Below are 22,719 nucleotides of genomic sequence, written 5' to 3'. Positions count from 1 at the left end.
AAACTGAGAAGGTGGAACTTGGATCAGAACATTATCGCCTTGGGAACTACTCTGGGTGCTTCCAAAAGGGTATTAAGTATGACTTAGTACTCAAGTTTCCATCATTAGCCATAGCCATAGCCACCTTATACACCAAGTTGTAGTCCACCCAGAAGCTCTCACCCTTAGCTTCGCTGGCTGGCTGCTCGGCGTCCCTCTTCAACGAGATACATTGGCCAAGTTAGCTACCTCTTGGCACACCAATACAACCTATTTGCAGTCCGTAGTTGATAGTCTATAGTCTATAGTCTGTATAGTCGGGCATTGTCAAGGTTTCCTTAGGGAAGTTTCCTCGGCTTCTCGCACCCGATTACCCGAGAGTTACTTCACGGATTATTCAACCCCTTGAGCAATATCGGGAAACCCAAAATCACTCGATAAATGCTTGATAAAAAGAAAACCATCTTTACTTACTGAACTTTACTGCCTATTAGTTAATTTAGTTTTTAAAATTATGTCTAGCAGCTTTTGGAAAGTGTAAAATCGTAAAAGCTATTAATTAAGATGAAGAGGGAGTTGTAGATTGTTAGTTAGCTAGTTAGCTAGTTAGCTAGTTAGCTAGTCAGCTGGTTAACACAAAACAAGTGGGGTTGGTTATATTATATATAAACCATAGTTTAAGTGAGTCTTATCTGCTTTGAGGCAGCTTGTTTGACTTCCGGCGCTGTCTCCTCTGACCGGACGCACTTGATAACTGAATATCCCGAGTGTGGCGAATGAGCTTAGCCCAGTCTAATCCTTTCCGGGGCTGTCTAGTTTCTACCAGGTTATTACCAAGTTTAAGCTTCTTCAGCTTGACTGCTTGGCCATCCAACAAACTTAAGATTGTGTACTTTAAATGTTCCCGGTCTCTTAATTCGAGGGTCCTCGAGCTTATAAGCCCAACGATCTTTATTAAAAACGCAAGAGTAATCACAAAAATAACTCATAGCTACTGCAGATGATGAGTCGATAAGAATAAGGATGTATGATATATTAGAGATAAATATATTTTTATCACACGAGTCACAGATATAAAAATGAGTTAAAGTAAATCCATCGTTACGGAGTATCAAGAAAATGTATGAGAAGGGGGTTAATCTCAGCCGGCAGCTAAAGAGATCGGCAATATTTCTCAATAAACGATAAATCAGAGACAACATACATCTCTCTATTCTTTGTGAGATACTTTACTAGTGGTTGTTTCTGTCTGGCTCATTTCCAGCCTCCACTGAATTTGTGCTGGTGGTAGTTGTGGCTGTAGTAGTATACTTCTCCTTGTGCTTGCGGCCCATTAATCTATGGTTATCTATGGCGTACGCTGGTGGATAAGTGCACGGGAATGAGCCATTTCACCCTTGGGACTCGGGAAGGATCGACGTCATCCTCGAGAGTAGGGTCAGCAGCCCCACCCACTTGAGCTCAACACTCGTGATGAGTTCAACGAAAAGCTTTATGGTTACTTATAGACATCATTTTAAGGGTGTTAGCCTTTTGTTACTGCAAAAGTTCTATTCCATGTATCACCAAATGCTATCATTTCTCGATATTTCACCAAAATTTTCGGCTGAAAAAATTCCGGCCAAAGCCAATTTCAAATAAAACAGAGAAATCAGAATTTAGGCGCGTATAAAGTTGTAAGAAGTAGTACATAAAAAACGATATCTCGATTGATCTGAGTGCCTATGTAAGATTCACTGGGTGAATAATGTGAGCGGGTTATCGTACAACCTTCAGTCTCATAATTCTAACAGGATCTTTCTATTCTTCCTCTCCTTCTTCTTCTCGTTCTCCATCCGAAACGTATTCTGTCGCACAGAATAAAGAAGTAACTTAACGAATGAGCGAAAGAACAAGTTTGCACGCGTCTGGCGTTCCTTCCTATATACTTCTTCTTGTTCTTCTCCTCCTTCTTCTTTTCTTATTTTCTTAGTAGTACAAGTACTTGTACTCGTACCACCGTCATCTTTATCTTACTTTAACGGTCTTATCGTCGAAAAAGTTAAGTGGAAGAAAATGGAGCGGGTGTGAGCCAGAAAGTTGAAATTGATGCAGTGGACGGGCCTGTAAGACTCACGCAGTTGAGAAAACTTTTTAACGTACGAGCTTGGTTATGAGTTGAATAAGAATAAGGATCTGTTGATATTGTCGTCGACCAGTATCTGTTACTACAAGCTCACATATATGTATATTCACATATATATACATTCGCAGATACATGCTTACACATATATATATATAGTCTGTAACCAGCTAGTAACCAGTAACCAGTAACCTAACCCAAATAGTCACCAACAAGTTGGTAGTTGGTTAAGGGCAGGTATAGGAGTGAGGGTGAGAGGGTGGTAGGGTGATGGAATGAAGGAGAACGGCAATGCTAGAGTCCATTATGCCAAGCAGTAAATGGGAAGAGACTCACGTCAAACGTGACAGGAGATATTGTATCTCTGACTTGTCTCGGGTAACGTACTAACGTGCCTTGAAACTGTCTGAAGCAGATACCACGACACATTGCTCTGTGGCAACCGTCGTATCATACCTCGTGTGCTCGACATGCGTGTCATTCCCCTCTGCAGTTTGTTGCTTTACCCTATTCTACCTTTGTAGTTGCCAATATCTTTGCCATTTAGTATCACCAATTTATGTTTACTTAAATAAATAACTCATTTATCATTTTACTACACTGTAAAAAATCGGGAGTGATTACGGATTTTGTTTCAATCCGGATCTACTTCGCGTTTATTCCGAAAATTTTTCAGTGCAATTAAAATGATATATTAATTAAAATCTACTTGTTAGAATAATAAAACATTTTTTTAATCAGGCTTTTAATTTTTAGTAAAAACATATGAATGAAAAAAAAATTTGTTGCTTTAGTAAAATATTATATTTCTCGATATTTGAATGGATGGACAGATATTTAAATTTGTATAGCTGCAGCAGGTGAATGAGAGCGCTCACGCAGCTTGCGTAAATATTAAATAATTCTCTGGTTGGTTATTAACGATAATAAAATACCGATCTATTGTGCAAATTCATCGAGAGATTTATAATCGGCTACTCTTGTGTCCTGTCACGTACATCCGGCTGTTATCTGTCTATAATTTTTGATAGCGTGTCCATTTTAATTGATATACGATTTAAAATTTAAACTCTCTTTTTTGTTTATTATTATCACCATTTGTGTTTATAATTAATCCCCAATATAAAGCTATGGCCTTCTGACACGCGGATACTTTATCGCTGCATTTTTAAATTTTAACAAAAATATAAAAACTTTAATGCTTTTATTTTAATTATTTATTTAAGTTTTTCAGCCTCGGTTATGTTTAATAAATCCAATGTTCCATTTTGCCTCCACCCAGATTTTATCCATCAGAATGTTGTTCAATTGTAACAGTATCAAGTTACACAAAGACAGAATACATCAACGTCATCGAGTTACAATGGAACGGATATATAATATATATTAAACTCAAATAAATTTGATATTCTCACAAATTTGACATATTTGTCATTTTCTAAAATTATATATCATTACTCTACAATTAAATTTCATAAATAATTAATCACTGTAGCTGTCTTATATTACATTAAATATAAAATATTATTTTACCGTCATAATTTTAATGCAATTATTTAAAAATAATTTAACTATTCGATGAAATTGATTTAATTGAATTATGCAAATATGATCAGTAGTGGTACTGGGCTCAAACTGCTCCTACTGTTACTGGCATAAACTCGTGGAGTGTCAGTTTGAAAATCACATTAGTTTCTAACGATATTTGCTCCGTCGCGCAATTTCAGTATCATTTTATCGGTAGCAGTCCGTTCCATACCATCCCTCTTACCCTCTCACCCTCTCTTATTCTCTTTCTCTCTCTATATATATTTATACCCACCAACTATTGAACGTGTGCTCGCTCAGCTAATTTCGTATTTGCCCGATTAATTCCGGACGTTTAACGGAATTTGATGTTTCGCTAATTATTCTGTCGTGTGTGCTACATATATTCAAACATGTGCGTTATATTTTTAACATTAATCTAATTCTATACGGCTAGCTTTATGCCCACAACATACATCTCTTTTATATATATGTATATATATATATAATGCCTTATATAACAGCCATAATTCACCTAACAATCAACTAAAACAATCAGCATTTAACCCACGTCACTTGATTTTTATTTTTATTTTTAATTATGAGCATAAATGTATCAGACATCAGACAAATTTTAAATCATTAATAAATACAGTAAATAATTAATGAAATAAAATTTTAAAAAAGGCACATTTGAAAAATTTTTAATAAATATTTTTTTTTTAATTATTTACTCTATGTATTGATAATTTTAAATTTGTCTGATATCTGGTACATTCACACTCGTTTTTTAATTATCTATGATTTATGTAAATATATATCGAAATAAATATTGAAACTCAATTTTAAATTTGAAAAAATTATATAATTTTATAGAAAATACATACTCAATACATAAACAATCCATACTCGTGGTTCGGTGTTGGGAAAAAAACGATTTCCCTTTACTTTTATGCGCTAAGGCAAATTCAGAAGCCTTCGTCTGAAGTTTACACAGAAAATACAATTTTTTTCCTAATTTATCGTTTAAAAAAAAATCAAAAAATTATTAGACCTCGGCTAATGTCCGTAATTAATCACATAGATAAAAAAAATTATTCAATTAATAGAAGGATTGAAATGTCCACTTTAAACTGGCAAACTAACTACGAGGATGAACGTCAGGAAAATTAATCTCGCGTAAAAAAGGACCTATCTCTCTGCCAACATACAAATGAATTTATAACACATAAATCTAACAGGATAACAAACATTATCTGTAATATATTAAATATATTAAAGCCAATACAATATGTCATAGGGATGACTCTGATATGCAATTAGAAATGTAAACACAGTGTTACCATGAGTGAAGTAAGTACTTTTAAAAATAAATCACCTGCTCGTGTGTGTCAGCAATCTCGACTCTCAACGAGTTAGCTACCACTGCTGTCATATATATACATATATAACAACAATATACATTTACATTTGGGTATTATAGTCATAGCCTAGCGTTTGTGTCATGAGTGTAATGGGTGCTTGCTGCACATATAACTCGCTTCCACCCTATACTCTTTATGTATATACATGTGTATGCTCACCCACGCGTTTACGTGCCTGATGATTTATGCATACCACTAATTACCAGCGCTCTCGCACACTCATACAAATACACATCCACACATATGAACCTTAAACACAGCTATTTTATTCACACTGCATAGTTTTATTAGAGTAGAGGCCATTGTCTGATTTCAGATCGTTTACCATGGCTCCAATTACGCGGGAAAAACATTTTCCCATCAATTATCAGTACTTTGAATTAATAATTTATATCAATAGGACAAAGGTAATTATTGGGTCATTAAATGCATCATGATGTCGTTGAGCTGTTGGATATAATGGACTCCTGTGTGTGTATTTATTTATATACATATATATATATATATACATATATATGTATGTATTCACGTGTAAGGTATAGAGTGAATCGGTGGAAATCAAACGCAGGATCTTGGCAACTCGACGCCGTTCATTTATAATCGACGAAACGCTTATTACGTGGCAGGCATCGGTATCGGATGAAACACATAGCAGTATAGCGAGGGGTTGCGTGTGAATTTTAGGGGATGGAGACAGAGATACGTACATAGGTTTAGTAATAGTAACAGTAACGGTCTATCGCAACCAGACCCGTGCTGGCAATACTGAGTCTAGGTTATCCGATGACAAAGCGGCTCCGAATAATTCTCTCTCTCTTCACACACCCTCGTGTTCCATTCTCTTGCTTACACTCCATGGAATCGTCCTATCACTTGGTCTACTCGCACCCAGGTTTGGATTATCACCATTGAAAATGCAACCAAAGCCCTTGTTCGGATGCAGCCGCGCTTGAACGCGATACCGGTTAAACCCGTAGTCTTTTTCTCTGCAGCAGATCGTCGCTCGGCGGCAAAGTAAACTATTATTTTCCCTCACACAACTGTAATTTGCGGTTTTAAGTAATTAATTTTACTTCGTTATTTTTTTTATATTTAATATCTGATGTGTTTAAGTGTTTGGACTATTTCTGCATAACGACTAAAGTAAGCTATAGAGTAAGAGAAATTTCCGAAGGCTCCCTTGAGACTCGGCTAGGCTAAATTGGCGGCAGTATATTACGGCTCAGTCCGCATTTAATTTGAATATAATCGCGAAAGGAGATCTCCGGGAGGCTCGGCTCAGTTCCCAGCTACGTACGAGCACACTCATACATACATATATACATATATATGTATGTATACTGTAGAACACCCTTGTGCATATATTTAGTAAAGCTTAGAGAACTGCGTGACGTTGACCGGAAGTTGCCTTCGGGACACCGGAAGCAAAATGGCCGCTTAGACCCTCAAGTCAAGACCCAGTGAGCTTTGGCGGTAACTTTAATTCTTACTGTGCTCACTTCTCTGAGAAATTATCGGGCTTTTCCTCCTTTTCCCATGATTTTATATATCTTGGCGTGTTTTTACGCGTAACTCTTCATTACTAAGTTCTCTCGGGTCGTAGCTAGAAGCCTTTGATTTGAGTGGAATAAAAAAATAAAAATAACTTTCGGGCAGGACAAAGAAACAGGAGTTGTGGGATGAGGAATAAGGAATGAGGGATAGGATGTAAGGGCTCCATTGCACTTGTGAACTTTCTCCACGGTTTAACTGTATGATTAAACAACTCAGGTGTTTTATGCTCGGCTCGGCAACTGATCGCGTGACCCAACGGCCATATCCGTTTCCTTTCGCCCGAGCTCAACGGTCAACTGCTACATATACAACCACTTACCTCCCCTTTCTTCTTATTTCTATACAAAACAACCCTTAATCCTTAAACCAATGGCTCGCGTCGCCAGATAATGATCTTGTGCTAAAGAAACCAGTGTCTTGGACATTTTGGTTAAGTTTCATTTTACATTGTATGCTTACACTTTTATACATACAGTTATAAAAATAAGCTTTTCATTTTTTTTTATCACTGTTATTATTTTATTACTGTCGAATTAATTTAGTTTACTTGATATTTTTACGAGGTTTAGATTTATGGTTAAAATTTTTTTTAAATAGGTGTAAATTTTTTCATAAATTTTCTGAAAAGAAGGACAAGAAAAAAATATTTGTTTTGATGCCCAGTTTAGACTAAAGAGTATCGATTTTCTATGCATTTTTTTTGGAGACGGTCCTGGAAAAACTAGAGGGCTTGAATAATTTTTTTTAGTCTCCAGAGATGTCAAAAATGTTCAGAAAAAAATATGAAAAAGTTTGTCATTAATCAAAAAAATTTATTAATGTCGAGTGGAAATTTTCTCTGCAATTTCTCGAGAAAATTAGAGAGTTCCAATATTTTTTTTTCAACAATAGTTTGAAGAGATGGAGTAGAACTTGTTTCCGTAAAATTAGCAAGGATGATTTGCATCTGACGTAGCACTCGTTCATCTACCGACAGCTCTTCGAGCTCCCACTCCACCCTGGAAAACTATACTACAGGATCGTGAAGCTCTTACGCACGTCTCCAACATAGTTGGTTAAACTCAACTGACTTTTGTCGGCAGCACTTCCAAGCGGCGTCCGTCAATTATACTTGCCATGCCAGCTGTAGAAAGGGGCTGTAAATCTCAAGTGCCTTGGATCACAATCCTCAGCACCCTCAACAGCCTCAACTCACTCACACTCTCACTCTTTCCTCATCTTCACTAACTAAATCTCTCTATTCTCTACTCAACTATATTTATCTCAACTTTACATACACACACATACACACTCGTCGCACATAGTTTTCAAGTAACACGCGAGCTTTTCTTTACTGTATTGGTGTACTAAGTCAAGCAGAAACAATCGTTCGTTAAACATCTCGCGCGAGAGATTAAATTAAATTGTCACATTTAGTTTCTAACTTGGATATTGAGTATGTATAGAATTTTAAATTAAAATACAACCACTGTGTTTCGAGTTAAACGTGTGGTAGTTTGTTTTGCGGTTTTACTTTTGATTGAATTATTTACTTCTCCACATCATAAATGTGTTAATAAATTTAATTATTTATTACAATTCATTTGAAGAAAAATTTATTATTTTTTTTACTTTCAAAAATTATAGAATTAATTTTTACAAAATTTTATTCTTAGAAAATTAAAAAAAAAAAAATTTTTTTCGTAAAATTTCAAATCGGGGTAAAATGAGTGAATTTAATTAAATTTAATATAAATGCAATCAAGTCACGCACGGTAATTCAAATCAGAAAAAAATATATAGAAAATGTAGAGCAAGGGCTCGGTATTTAAAGAAAAAATTTTTTTACTTCATCTTGATGGAATTTTTCATATTTGATGGAATTTATTTTTTAAAAAATAATGTAGGATAATAATAATAAATTGAGAAAATAATCTTACCTATGATTACACTGCTGACAAGCAAAACATTCAAGATGATAAACATTTGTTCTAGCTCTCATAACCATTTCAAAAGCTGGTATAACTTTCGAACACGCTGAACAATATCCAGTGTTACCAAACAGTCTGTAATAAATAAAGAAAAAAATAATAGTAGACGTAATAATAATAATAATAATAATAATAATAATAATAATAATAATAATAATAATAATAATAATAATAATAATAATAATAATAATAATAATAATAATAATAAGAACAGTAATAAAGACATTGGAGGTTAATAAAAAAAAAAATATCCATTGAAAGTGATTAAATTTAATATTTATATATATGATATCAGAAAAGCCATTGAATCAATAAATTCTGAAGCAAAACGACATAGGGATAGCGGCATACACTAATGTCCTCCTCAAATATTGGGCCATTAATAAAGGCCGCAGTTTCAATAGCTTGGTACTCTCACAATAGCACCTGTGTGTTTTCCCTCGGGACCCTGTAATCTCAACACGCTTTATTTACTCTCTTTTACCCTGTGCTCTCTTTCGTACTAAACATCCCATCCTCCTTACATTCACTCACTCACTCACCCGCGTTTTCATTCGAAATTTAGTCTCTTCTCTTTGCTCGCCCGCAATCACCCCATGACGTTTGCTTCTCGAGCTTTTATTCAATAAAGGAAACTCATCTGTGAAATTTGATTTATAATATCGTATCTCCCGTTTCCCTTATTGGCTTTTAAATTATATCTATATACAGAGATATATGAATATATGGCTTGATATTATAAAAGTTTGAATTTATAAAATACTTTTTTTCTTCCGGGTATTACAAATTCTTGACAGTACCTGAGATAATCGCGCTTGCAGAGGATCAAGTTGGCTTTTGTGTAGAGGGTTGAACCCACTTCGCCGAGTCTGCAGTCACAACACCCGCATTTTAAACAATCTTCATGCCAAAACATATCCAATGCTTTTAATAGGTATCTGAAATATAAAACAGAAAATTTTTACTCATTATTTTTTCAAATTTAAAAAATCAAATTTTGGAAACGTAAGATTATGACGTAATTATTTTCTACTGATCTGCTTTTGATTTTTTTTTCTCGGGGGTCTAATTCTCTGCCGAAATTAGTGAAATTCCACTTCTGTGTAATTATTTATTTTTCAGTATTTTTTGAATCTCGATTATCGCGACAGTTAATCAGAAAATTTTTGAAAATTTAAACTAAAATAACTAGCGTACCCGGAATTAATTATTTAATGTCATATTTCCAAGGCCTGTTAAAATATGAATTTAAAAAAATTCAAATTTATATTTTACTCTAAAATATTTTCAAAAGCTTCTTTTTTCTGAAGCCCTTTCGTTTTTTATTTAAATTTTATTTAATAATTATTAATATAAATATTTTTAAAAATTTGTTTTAGACAAGAGCTTACGGAGGATTAAACCAACTTTGTTCTGAAGAAGCAGCCTCAGTTTGTCTTCAATCCGGAAAACGGTGAGTCTTTAATAATCACTAGCTATAGAAATTATAATTATAAATAAAACGTCATACCTTTCGGTAATGGCTTTGCCACACCCAGCGCATTCTTGCGGAGTTGATCCGCTTTTGTTGGGTTCACTTTTGCTCACGTCCATCGTCATCTCGCACAGAGCAACTGCCAAATAAAATAAAAATATTAACAATCTGAGATCGTCTTCCATCAAAAGTTTATAAACTTAGTTCGCTAGAGGTAAAATAATTAATGGGAATCAATAGAACGTTTCGATGTAAACGCTGTCAAAATAGCTAAATTATTTATCGGTGATATATGATAAGCGCATTAAAGCATAATATCTGCAAGTGTCGTTGGTGGATAGCTTTTATCAAGTTTCAACGGCAGATGGTTGAATCTGAGTTCTAGTCGGGTTGTCTATGAGTAATTAGAGTTACGGTGCCTGAGAATTTAACCGCGGTTAGTGCCATCTGTGTCCGAGCCGTGGGTGGCGTTTCTGACTGCGGTAGTGGCCAGAGTTTAGAATCGAATTAGTTTGTGACCATTCTCTCACACATAGGATTTATATCTATACACACTTGTCTACTAACGCTGTTTCTATCTATATTTTGCTATCCTTCTTTACTTCCAATGTAATGCTCATTTGGGTGCGATTTAACTATTCTCTGCTCTGGTTCTGATACAATTGGGTTTAGTTACATTCTCGACCTTTAAATGCCTCCTGATTTTTAGCAATTAAAAATTTTCTTCATACAGTGAAATAAAAGGAAAAGGAACGTCTACGAAAAATTGTCCAGCGGATTTTTTTTCATGACACTGTAGTTAGCCGGTGTCTAATAATTTTTTGATTTTTTTTTAAACAGTAAATTATAAAAAAAAAATTATTTGAAAAAAATGCACATATAGTTTTTTTAATTTTCTACATGTGCATATTTTTATTTTTTATTTTTTTGAAATTGATTAATTGAAAAAAAAATTCCGAAAATTGTAAATTGTCTCTTAGCTTCAGGTTCATTTTTTTTTTTTCACAATATTTATGAAAAATCTTTAACCAAAAGATCAAAAGAATATTTTAGATATAGAATAGTAATAACAGCAATATACAGTGAACTACAATATTAACAAAGTTCCTTGCGGTTTGAATAGGTCTGCTTGGACACAATATTACTGAGGATGTTAATATCTCCTTGTGGTTAAAACTTCCATGCAAATACATTCTCCGACCCTTTGATCCCTAAATTAAACCATCTCAATAATTTTATCCCACATTCACAAAAAAAAAAAAAAAAACAATTGTAAATACTTTAATATTTATTTTTATTTACATTCGTAAAAAAATACGTTGGTCAAATTTACTTTAAAAAATAACTCAAATAGTTTTCCTAAAAAAAGAAAGCAAAAAAAACATAAACTGCGGAATTTGAACGAGTTATTTTCTCCACGAGGCTGACCGTCGGAATCTGACCACGTGAATTCTTGTGGTGACAGCTTCGGCCACAGTTTTCGAGGACTAACAATCTTACTCAATCTATATACATTCATATATATATATATATATATATATATATATATATATATATATATATATATATATATATATATACCATATAGTTAACATTTATATTGACTTATTCCATGAGATTATTGTTGAAATAAATGAATTTGTTAGTTTACTTATCAAATGACGACAGAATATCTGAGCGTGTAATTTCATTAGTAGTATAGCCAAGCGAAGAAGAATCTGATTTATTGAGTTGACAGTAAAGGGGTAAAAGAATACTTATTACTCGTCAATGGAAGCACAAAGCCATGGAGAAAGTCCTGAGCGACGGTGACAATGCAAGTAGAAGAGGATAAGTGAAAGAGACTGTAATTGTCACAGTATTTGTATGTGTGCTGTATATATGTACGGACGAATGTGCACATATAGTAGCACGGAATGTCATGTCCGAGCACACGGAAGTGACTCGCATCGCTGGCAACTCGTCCATCGGCCACGTGATCCGATCATCTACGGACTCTGATCTTCAAAGCAACGATAATTCGATTAGCTACTCTGCGTGTTCATCAACCGCTAACCACTGTATAGTATTTCCCAGTCAACCGATATCTACTTGTCCTAGTAGTAGTGTAGTCTACTGTCTATAAGTATACGAACATATATGTATCAACATCTACAAATATCTGCTACTACCATCCGCAATACTCTCAGCCAACCCTTCTCATTCACTCACAATTATAAATAAATATTCCAGCTATTTATCTAAGACATTTTCTTCTTCGTATAGAAAATTTTCAATGGTAGTAAAACTTATAAATTGAAAATTATTTTTTTTTTAACTTACCAAAACATGCTGAGCTTGCAAATGAAAATTTTTCTGACTCAAAATTTGATTACGAATATTTAAGTATCATTTTTTAAATTTCCCGCTAAAGGAAACTACTTTTTACTTTTTTCCCAGGCTCCATGTGTGTCATATGTCTAATAATAGACTAGATATATCTAATGTTTTTTTATTTAATTCTATTGTATAGATATTTGAAAATGATTAACTTTTAATTAGGAAACTGATGAATTTTTCAGGAGCAAGGAATTATTATAAATAAAAACACAATAAAAAGTGATAAATAATTTTATGGCCTGGGGATTTTTCAATTTATTTTTGAAACTGATGTTACATTAGAGCCAGGTGTCGTAATTAATAAAACACATTAAAAGTGATTAATGAAATATATACACATACACTTAAAAGCAATAAATGTGTTGAGTAAAAAAATATAACTCATCAAAAATAAACTCAAGGTTAGAATCACTGGGGTCAATGCTTTGAATACTTAAAAATTTTAGAAAATTTTTTCTAATTTATATTTGCTTTATTAATTCGGTCAATAACCCCCTGAGTTACATGATCAACAAACACCATAGTCAAAGTTGAATTATGGCTGCCAGGATATTTATTTTCAATCCTATAATTAATCGGCTCAATGCACATTTCGTAGAAGTCAACAAAATCTCCAGATCTTGCAACAGAGTAACTTCCAAAATTAGACAGATCATAGATATAACATGGATAGAAACTGTATCGTTTTTTTGTTGAAAATTTAGTATACGCATACCATTTTTTATCGTAATTGAATGTAGCGTTAGTATAATTACTATCAATATCCTCTTTGTGCAAAGTCACAGTATCTAAATTCAAACACTCATATTTAAACATCCGCGCGCAATCAAAAAGTTCATACTGATTTGTCGCGAATAGAATTTTCCCTCTATACTTTTCAATAGAGTCATTCAACGACCACTTTTTAACCCAACGGTCACTGCCATTGCTATCAGTTGCATACTGACCAAGTACTTGGCATTGTTCAATGCTATTTTCAGCATTTTCGTCGGCTTCATATGAGTAATTTATATAAACAATCACAAATTCACGGGGATTATCATCAAGAAATTTATTCAATTCACTGAATAAGTCGTCGAGTGAACGGCGTAATGATACCGACACATAATTCGTCATCGATGAATAAATCATTAGCTCAGGTGGTTCGTAATGTACAGCAATATCGAACACACGCACTCCATATTTTAATTGTTCAGTGATATTCAAGTCTTGTGTTCTTTTGTAAGGATCGTGTGTTAAATACGTCATCGAATTACGAGTCCCAGTTAATGATAAACTTCCAATTTTACGCGTGTCTGGTATTTTTGATAATATATCACTACGGTCTTCGTATTCTTTGTACTCATACTCTGGACATGATTTATTTGTGTGCACATTAATTATAATTGAATTTATAATTAGTAAAATAATTAATAATTTAGACATTTTTTTATCTGTATAATGTGGTTGGATGTTTTGTTGTACTGAAGTGTTTTTTTTTTCTTATGAAGAATTAAAAATAAAGGCAATTGTGAAGTAATTACGTTGCTATTACTGATAAAAATTCATTTGGGGGGGGGGGGGAGTGGATAAGATAACGGTTGTTGTTTTTTTATTGAGCTGCCATCGGTAAACGTCAATACATACATGAGTTTAAAATTTATTGTTAAAAAAAAAAAAATGACATTGTGTTGAAATGAGGATATTAGTAAAATTTTAATTATTCAAGGTTTATAATTTGACAAAACTTCATTTTAGTTGATAAAAGAAATGATATTTTAAAAAAGTCCATTCAATAATTATTCGTAGGAAAATAAAATTTTTTTTGTGTTATTCTAATGAAGACGATTAATAAAATTATTATGGTCAATAATTTGTTGAGTAAAATAATCAACAAAAAGAATGTTCATAGCATTAGCTTGAGTCCCAGGAAAATATTTTTTAATTCTATAATTAATTGGCAGAAAATATTCAGTGATGTTGCTACCATATTTAGCAAAATCTTTTGGATAAACATTTGATTCTAGTTGATGAAAATCATTAATGTAACAGGAATAGTTGTTATATTTATCATCCCTAGAAATTATTAAATATTTAAACCACAAGTAGTCAATATGCAGTTCGAGATTTGGAGGTACTAATTTTTGATCTTCATTATCTAGTGGTTGTTTTTCTAAATACTGACATTCATTACTTGATACATGAGTACATTTTTTAAGAAATGTAAATATGATGCAAACAAAATTTTTCTGCGATGAATTCTAATCGTGTTCTTAAATGACCAATTTTTGATCTAACGGCTGCCGCCATTTTCTTCAGCTGCATATTTATTCAGTGTTTCACATCCATTTACATGTATATTATTTTTATTATTCATATTTTCGGTTTTATAAACATAGTCATTATCATCATCGTAATTATTATCATAATCATTTTTAAAATCTCTTATATTTAAAAAAACAACTTCGCGGGGATTGTCATTGAGAAATTTATTTATTTCACTGAATAAGTCGTCAAGTGAACGGTTGAGTGAATGATAAGTCATTACTAAATGTCTCATTTAAATTTATACTCAAAGAAACATCAAAAACATGTACACCGAATTTTAATTGATCACTGATATTAAATTCTTGTGTTTTTTCCGAGATATTTTTAGTTTCATATGCCATCGAATTGTGAGTGCCAGTTAATGATAGATGTCCTGATTTACATGTGTCTTCTATATAAGACAATATGTCACGACGATCCTCGTAAGGTTTATATTCATATTTTCACATGGTTTTCTCGTGTGTATAAATATCGTCACTGAGTTTATTTTCGAAATATAAATTATTAATTTTAACATTTTTTAAATTTATGACACGATTCAATGGTGTGTAAATTAATTTAAAAAAATATGTTGAGATCATATTAGACGGCATTTTATACTTAAAAATATTTATCAATAAAGATAAGAGGTTTTTTCTTTATCACACTTTGACGAATAGTGAATTCAGTTTTTATAAACCGATCAGCCAATCATTGTCGTTGAAAAATAATTTAAAAATTCCGGTACCTTTCTAATAAGTCATTAATTTTTTTAATTAATTAAGTAATTTCCAAAATATTTCTACAAAACAGAGAATGCCTCAAATGTCATTAAAATTTTTATATAATTAAGGAAAATTTATTTTTAATCAATATAAATTTATATTAATTACCAATACTCCGGTAACGATCAAAGCTCACCGTGAAGACCACTGATCTTGTTAGCGCGTAAAATTCAAGTTTCTAAAAAAATAAAATACCTTGAGACTTCTCAGTGGTACCGTTGCAGCGCCGGCTCGGTGCATTTGCAAGCTCCGCCCATTGGACCATAGTTAGCACCACCTCCAGTGTCCTATCATCTCTTAGAAATACTCTAGGATATCGCGAAGCTCTCCGTGGACGCCTATACCCTTACATGCACCACAATGGACGCCAAAATTTAAATAGAAAAAAAAAAGAGTCCAATAAAATTTTTTTCCCTTAATAATTAACTCTCTTATCTGCATTTAGTTTTTTATTTCTCAGTATCAGTTTCAGTGGCATCCGGAGTCGGTTCATTAATTAAGTACGAGCACATTAAGCTGGGCATTAATATACTCGGGGTCCGGTGTTTTGTTTTATCCCGCAGGAAGGAAGGACGTTTGCAGTACGATATAAATACAAGTAAAAGTATATAAGGGAGTTATAACTATATTATCTAGATACAGAGCTACAGCTAGAAAAAGGGAGAGGGAGAGGGAGAGAAAGAGAATATATATGTATATATATAAGCAAGGGGGTTCGTTTTTCCCTGTTACGTAGTCACGACGGAAGCTCAAGTGAGTTTAATCCTCAGCCTTATCCCAATGAGGGTTGAGATGTTTAAATTCACCAAATCGCTCCTACTTTAAAGCTCCGAGCTAGCCGCTTTCTAGAAATTAACGAGATAACACCGATAAAGAGCTCGTTTTATTATACTCCCTATCACATTTTTATTTCTTATACTTGATCCCTCTCATCTGTTAATAAATACACAGTCACTTTAAATTTTATCCTGCTCAATTTTTAATCCAATTTTTGAGTAACCGACGAGTAATTTAAAAATGGAAGGTTTTATAAAGTAATATCTTGCTTAAAGCGTGAATTTTATTTAATTGCATGATATGGTCATGCATGCAGGCGTTAAGCAAAAAGAGTAATATTTAACGTGCGATATTAATCTTAGGTCATGTGGAGTAAGAGTTAGAGGATATGGGAGTCTGTGGGTGGAATCCTCGTTTACTCGGCATTTCGGGTCTTTGCTAATAGGGGCTAATTTAAAGGACGTTTTAAGCTTCATGGCCACACGTGAGCCGCACAAAAACTCGGTACATTACCTGCTATCCCATTTTCCCCACACAATCGCCCATTAGCATTATAAATTCCGAGAATAAGATACTCATAATTGCTTTAATTATATCAAACATAAATCTTTAGTTATTACAGTTGCTGATTTTAATTTCTCATTAAGAAATAAAAATTAATTTTCAGATTTTTTTAATTTTCAATAATTTTTGCTTTATAAAATTTTTATAAATTGATAAACTTAATTTTTTTCTATTAATTCTTATCGGATATCATTTTTTAAACCCTTAGAAAAAATCCCCCATCTGCATATTAATTTTTTAATTGAATGAATGATCAAATTATTCTTCATTAAAAAACTCATTATTTTTTCACAAGCATTTTAAAAATTTCTCTATAACATAAAAAATTAAATTTTAATTTTAATAAAATCTTGAATTACTTTTACATAATTTCTGTCTTATTTCAATTTATCATACACGCTCATATTTATTAAATATATTTTCAGTAACAACGGTTGATAAATTTTTTTTCGTCGACTAAAAATACCGGTGATAGAGAATGTAAATAAAGTGTAAAGAAAAATTTAGATAGGGAATTTTAGTCGCAGGTGACAATGCCATATAAATCGGGATAGTAGTGCAGTTTAGAGGGTAGAGAAGGAGTACAGTGAGTGTAGCTTTAGCTGTATGGGTAAGGGGCAACACTAGTCCTGATATAGGGCGTTGTGCAGTTAGATTACGTTAAGCTATGCCCGTACGTGCTCGCACGGAAGTTCTACCGATCCCTTTAACCATTCCCCATCCACCCCCTTTCTCTTTCTCCGCCACCTCACCCCCTGCCCCGCGCAAAATATATTTATTGTTGTTTGTCCAGTGCCGCGTGTGTACTCACGGTTTGTGTCGGAGTAAAAAATCGTACGAGCATCCACGACGATGTCAGGCATAAATTCAACAGCCCCAACCCCAACCCCATCCCCATTCTCTACAAACATTTTTTTTTTTTGTTGCCAAGTTAAATGTTGCTTCGCTCTACTCTCTGTAATCAATTTATTTTTTTTTAACGCTAGATTTAATATAAATTACCGCATTTACTTTATTTATGCCCTAGAAATTTTAAAAAAATTTTTTTATTACTCTGAATGATATAATGATTTTTTTTAAAGTTACGTTACAAAAAAATAAAATTGATAAATTATTTAATTGCTCTATAAACACACAAAGCTGAAGGTAATTAATCGCATCTTCATGATTGTCATCGATATGCCAGACACAGAATAGTTGTCCAGCATCAACAGCAATTGGTGGCAGTCGTCGGCAGTGATGCGGGCGGTAGTTGAGCTTGACGACAAAAGGCTATACAACAACTGGGAAAACTTTTATCTCGTTGGATTAATGGACGGATTAAAGTATTTGCGGCTCTATTCTCCAATCTATTTCCAGCTATATCTATATATATATATCGTATAAACTATGGTAGTATATATAGTTATCGTAGAGTTAGGGATGATAGAGATTAGCGCTTGATTGGCTAATTTGTAAGTGTCGCTTGCAGATCTTAATCGATCGTTACACATACCAATAGGTCGGCCCAGTTTACTGCAAATACGTCCGTAGGATTCAATGTCCAATTTGGAAACTTTTGATACTTTGTCTAATGGCAATTAGTTGATATTTAGTATTTGAAAAAATAATAAACCATGTTGATATTGTCGGATCAGTATCACACATCAGCTTGAAGTATGTTTGTTATATATAAATATATATTTCGACTCTTGAAAGCTCAATAATAACACAAAAGCTACTTTGCGTGACCGTAAGTTTAGCAGGAAAGGGCTGAAAGCAGAAATCTTGGTGTAGTCTAAAGGCGTCGGAGATTGCGTCTGCAAGGGTGAGAGCTTGCAAATGGGGTCGGTGTTGGCATCAGGGCTGTATTGTCGTGTGTCAATGCTGCGGAAACTAGCACACCGCACCCTCAATCCCGTCTTTTCGAGTTTGTAAAGAACAGCTATCATCCACAAATTCACGAGCCATGAACATCTAAATACACTATCCTTCGCATCATATCTCGATGACCATTTGAGGTTAAATTATATTCTCTGTACCTCAGACGTATCAATTCGTTCTCCAACACTACTTTTCAATCAATCGATCTTCTATTCCCTTCCCTTGCCCTTTTTCTTCATCACAATAAAACCCAAACCGGAACCAGCCATATCTTCCTTTAATTCTTCCACTTCCGCTTTTCACGCATCAGCCACTTTATTCCTTCAAATTAATTTATACAGTCTGTATCACTCCCTCTCTTTATCCTCATCCAGATGCTCATTTTCCCAGACAATGATTCAGGTGAAAAGACAAAACTTTAATACCGAAATTATTAACTCAAGCTCGCAAAATAATAAATAACTTTTGAAAATGCCTCATCATATCTCATTACTTCTATTCAATATCTCCTGAGAATGAATGGAGTCTTTAATAAATTCATTAATAACTTGGACATTTATTAAATATGTATATTGATAAGAAATAAAAAAGAATCTAACAACTTTGACAGAGGGTGTCTCAAAAGCGACTGATATAGAAGAGAGCGTTTGGTAAAATTCGTCGAGACCGCCGGAACAACCCGTCGTCTTTTGCTATCGGACTGAAACGATTTATCATCCACGACATTTTCCATACGAATATTGAATACGACAAGATAATCTCTTCGAGGAGACATCCCTTTACCTCTCATTCTCTGTCTCCCTTCTTCTCTGTGTACGCAGGGAGATGAAAAGCAACACAAACGTGCTTAATGTACCGCGAGGCTCCGATAAGCTGCCACAGAGATGTAACCTGTGCTTTTTTTCACTAAAACTTCTTTCATATCAATATATATATATATATATATATATATATATATATATATATATATATATATATATATATATATTGCCTACTACTACAGCTCAAAGTATAAAATGACACCCGCATATAACTCCTCAAAACCTACTCTAGTTCTATTCCCACCCTAAGTAGTTATTTATTTTATCTCATGGTCATAAACACAAAATTCAACGCCAATGATGTTATCAATAATTCATCTGCCGAAAAAATAATAAAGACGAAATAATAAAAATATAAATGGGCATCGGCGTAAACAGAAGGCTCAAAAAGAAAAAAAAAGGCAAACATCATTTTTGGGAATAGTAGACTTAACGTTTTTTCACACGTTCTCAGACAGAGCCCCGCGAATATCAGACGGATTTATCGCTCGCGTTACGCAGAAAGTTGGAAACTGTGAGGGATCTCGGTTTGATATTTATACAGTTTGAATGCACGTACGAGGATCATTCTAATGGTTTTATTATACCGATGGTGGCTTTGTCGGACGTTCTCTCCAGAATCCTTGTGGGATTTTCACAATATTATGTACAATATATAAATATATAAATATATACATTTACTCATGTGTGATAAAGTGTCAGGTGGTTTAATGTTTAGCCAAACGAATTTTATTTTCCCTCATTTATTTTTTTTTTATAAATTTTTACTCGGCAATGCTGCAGATAATGACAAAGGCTGTCATGAAACTGACAGAGGCTGTAGTAGATGCGTTTTGAGCAGCGGGGATGGGGGTGGTAGCGCGAGGAAGGGTTGAAAGTCTGCTTGGCATCCGATAGCAGTGAATGAGCATTGCTGACATGGTCGTCCCTTCTCGTTGGCTCACTCACTCGGTTACACAGAGCAGTAAATAGTTTTCTCTCACTCTCACTTACGCACAAGATAATTATGTACAGTGTGCAGTTGTAACGGGACAGTTGCTTGGTCAGCCTTTGCTTAGGTCCTTAATGGCCTCTGATCAGCAGGGGCTTAATAACTAGACCAGTCCAAACACTTGTAATGACGGGATCATAAATAATAATTAGTTATTCATTATCCATTTATTAATTTAATTATTTTGGGATATTCGGTCTCGTGGGCTGCATTAAACCCTCATCAATCATTTGTAAATTTCGTTGGATGGTTTTGACCAGAACCCGAGCGTAGTGACCAACCCTTTGACTGAGGGAAAGCTTGGTCAAGATTATGTAGTACTTGTAGTACTAGGGCTTTTGATACTGATACTAATTCAGAAACCAGCAGTTTCTGTGAGAACTGTCTTGACCACAGTCTTAGAACGATTTACTGCTGGTGTTAGATCGTGATCCTGTGACTTAATCATTTGAATAAGACATTGAAATAGTGTTTGAGCAGAGTCTTGTTGGATTTGGAAAAATATTTACCTGAGACTAAATAACAGGCTTTCAATAAATAATTTTGAGAAGAAATCAAAATGATGAACTGAAAATTCGAAATTTTGATTTTTTAAAGATTTAAAAATTTTACAAAAAAAATTTGATTTCGGGTAGTTTTTAAAAATTGACTTGTAAACATTTTGCTGAATAGTTTTTATTTTTTTTTCTGTCAGTTAATACATAAAAATTCGAATAAATTCTTTTTATTTTCCGCTTCTTTATAAACATAAAACTTTAAAAGCTTATCAGAACAACGTTTTCATTTAGAAATAAAAGTAACTCCAATGAATGAAATTCAAAGTATCTTCAGTTAGAAGAGTTAAATAATTCATCAAAATTCCATCAGAATTACTGAAAATTCAAGCTGTAAACTGTAAACTTGTAAAGAATTTTAATTAAATCATTATTAAAATAACTATCTGTTAAAATGCAGCAGCAAAGTAGACATGCCTCAAGAATTAAAAAATAAAAGTTTGTATCGAACTGAACTAGTGAATTTATTTGAAGAGTGCCGTAAAGAGGAGGAGAGGGACTCTGTAGGTTTTGTTTTAGTGAATGGTCCTTATCTTTGAGTTGGTCCGTCACACCAGGTTTTGTCTGCTCACGACTGTCTGCAAATTGTAAGGAGCACAGGAAACCGGAAACACCAGTGTCTGGACAGGCATTTGACTCAACATTTCTGTCTCTCTCGCTCGCTGACTCTTCCTGATTGTAGTTGTCAAGACAATTGAACTAAAAATATTTCGCCCAATCTCTGGAAACCCACCGAATAATATCACCCTCGATTTCGTTTTAACTAAAATACTATTTTACCCGAGGGTCGAATATTTCGGTCTTAACACCCCTTCCACTTTTAAATTAAATATTTTATTTCGATTACAAAATACATTAACACATACATTACTGTGTAAATTACATTAACTTGCATCAACTATTTTTATTTTTTTTTTATTTTTTTTTTCATTTGCTCGTAATGAGAACCGGCGGTTCGATCACAAAGAGCATCCTTCACTTGACCACTAGAGTTTCACTGTCTTCCTCAGGTTTCTTGCTGGCTGAACACCCTCGTGCTGTTTTCCGATGGAAGGATAAGGGGTGTGATGTAAATCAGCCTAGTGGTCAGCCGCTTGTGCTCACCGCACATTAACTTACCCCTGCCTCCAGCATCAGACGTTTCTCCTTTGCTTTAAATAAACATCCGATGTCTTATAGAATTTACTGCACACCGAAAATTTGAGGTCTCGGAATTTTAAGAAATTTTTTTAGCTAAATATTAATCAAGTGACCGGATATGAGACTTTATACTCAAATATCGAAGTTTGGTTTTTTTTGAAAGCTGTTTCGTTTAGAAATTTTTCTGGGTTCATTGTTTGAAATCAATCGACACGGCGAAGCTTTGGTAGAAAATCTGTTATGGCATCTGTTGAATAAAACTCTGGATCCATATATATTGGAAGAGCATCAACTGGGGATAACTTCGAACCGGGTCCATAGTTGTGGCAGTAACCAAATCCATTGTGCACTGAATGGTTCCTGGGTTAGAGAAAGCAACTGATGAACTATAGGCGTCGATCGGGAGCATCACTATCAGTCGTTTCCGGTTCACCGGGCTATGGATTCACAGCATGCAAGATGGCGCCGGTTCGCCGATGCACTGATCCCTCTTTGGGTGCATATGCGAC

The 22,719-nt window shown here is 33.8% G+C and overlaps 1 protein-coding gene across 3 annotated transcripts in view; it reads right to left on the bottom strand.

Annotated features, from left to right (window-relative positions):
• The window catches only part of LOC103579135 (LIM domain only protein 3-like), a 64,994-nt gene that overhangs the window by 15,262 nt on the left and 27,013 nt on the right, over nucleotides 1-22,719 (bottom strand). For 2 of the 3 annotated variants that reach the window (XM_008560442.2, XM_008560443.2), the window contains exons 1-4: nucleotides 12,373-12,545; nucleotides 10,087-10,189; nucleotides 9,377-9,514; nucleotides 8,526-8,651 (exon numbers count right to left, since the gene is read on the bottom strand). In XM_008560442.2, the coding sequence (XP_008558664.1) occupies nucleotides 8,526-8,651; nucleotides 9,377-9,514; nucleotides 10,087-10,175 (353 nt within the window). In that variant the 5' untranslated portion in view covers nucleotides 10,176-10,189; nucleotides 12,373-12,545. Of the gene's footprint in view, nucleotides 1-8,525; nucleotides 8,652-9,376; nucleotides 9,515-10,086; nucleotides 10,190-12,372; nucleotides 12,546-22,719 lie in introns of those variants that run through there. The other variant, XM_053739803.1, reaches the window with a different exon arrangement.

This window comes from Microplitis demolitor, chromosome 6 (genome assembly GCF_026212275.2).
Source record: "Microplitis demolitor isolate Queensland-Clemson2020A chromosome 6, iyMicDemo2.1a, whole genome shotgun sequence".
NCBI classification, from domain to species: Eukaryota; Metazoa; Arthropoda; class Insecta; order Hymenoptera; family Braconidae; genus Microplitis; species Microplitis demolitor.
Note: the sequence above shows the minus strand (reverse complement) of the source record. Positions and strands in the feature narration are given on the sequence as shown.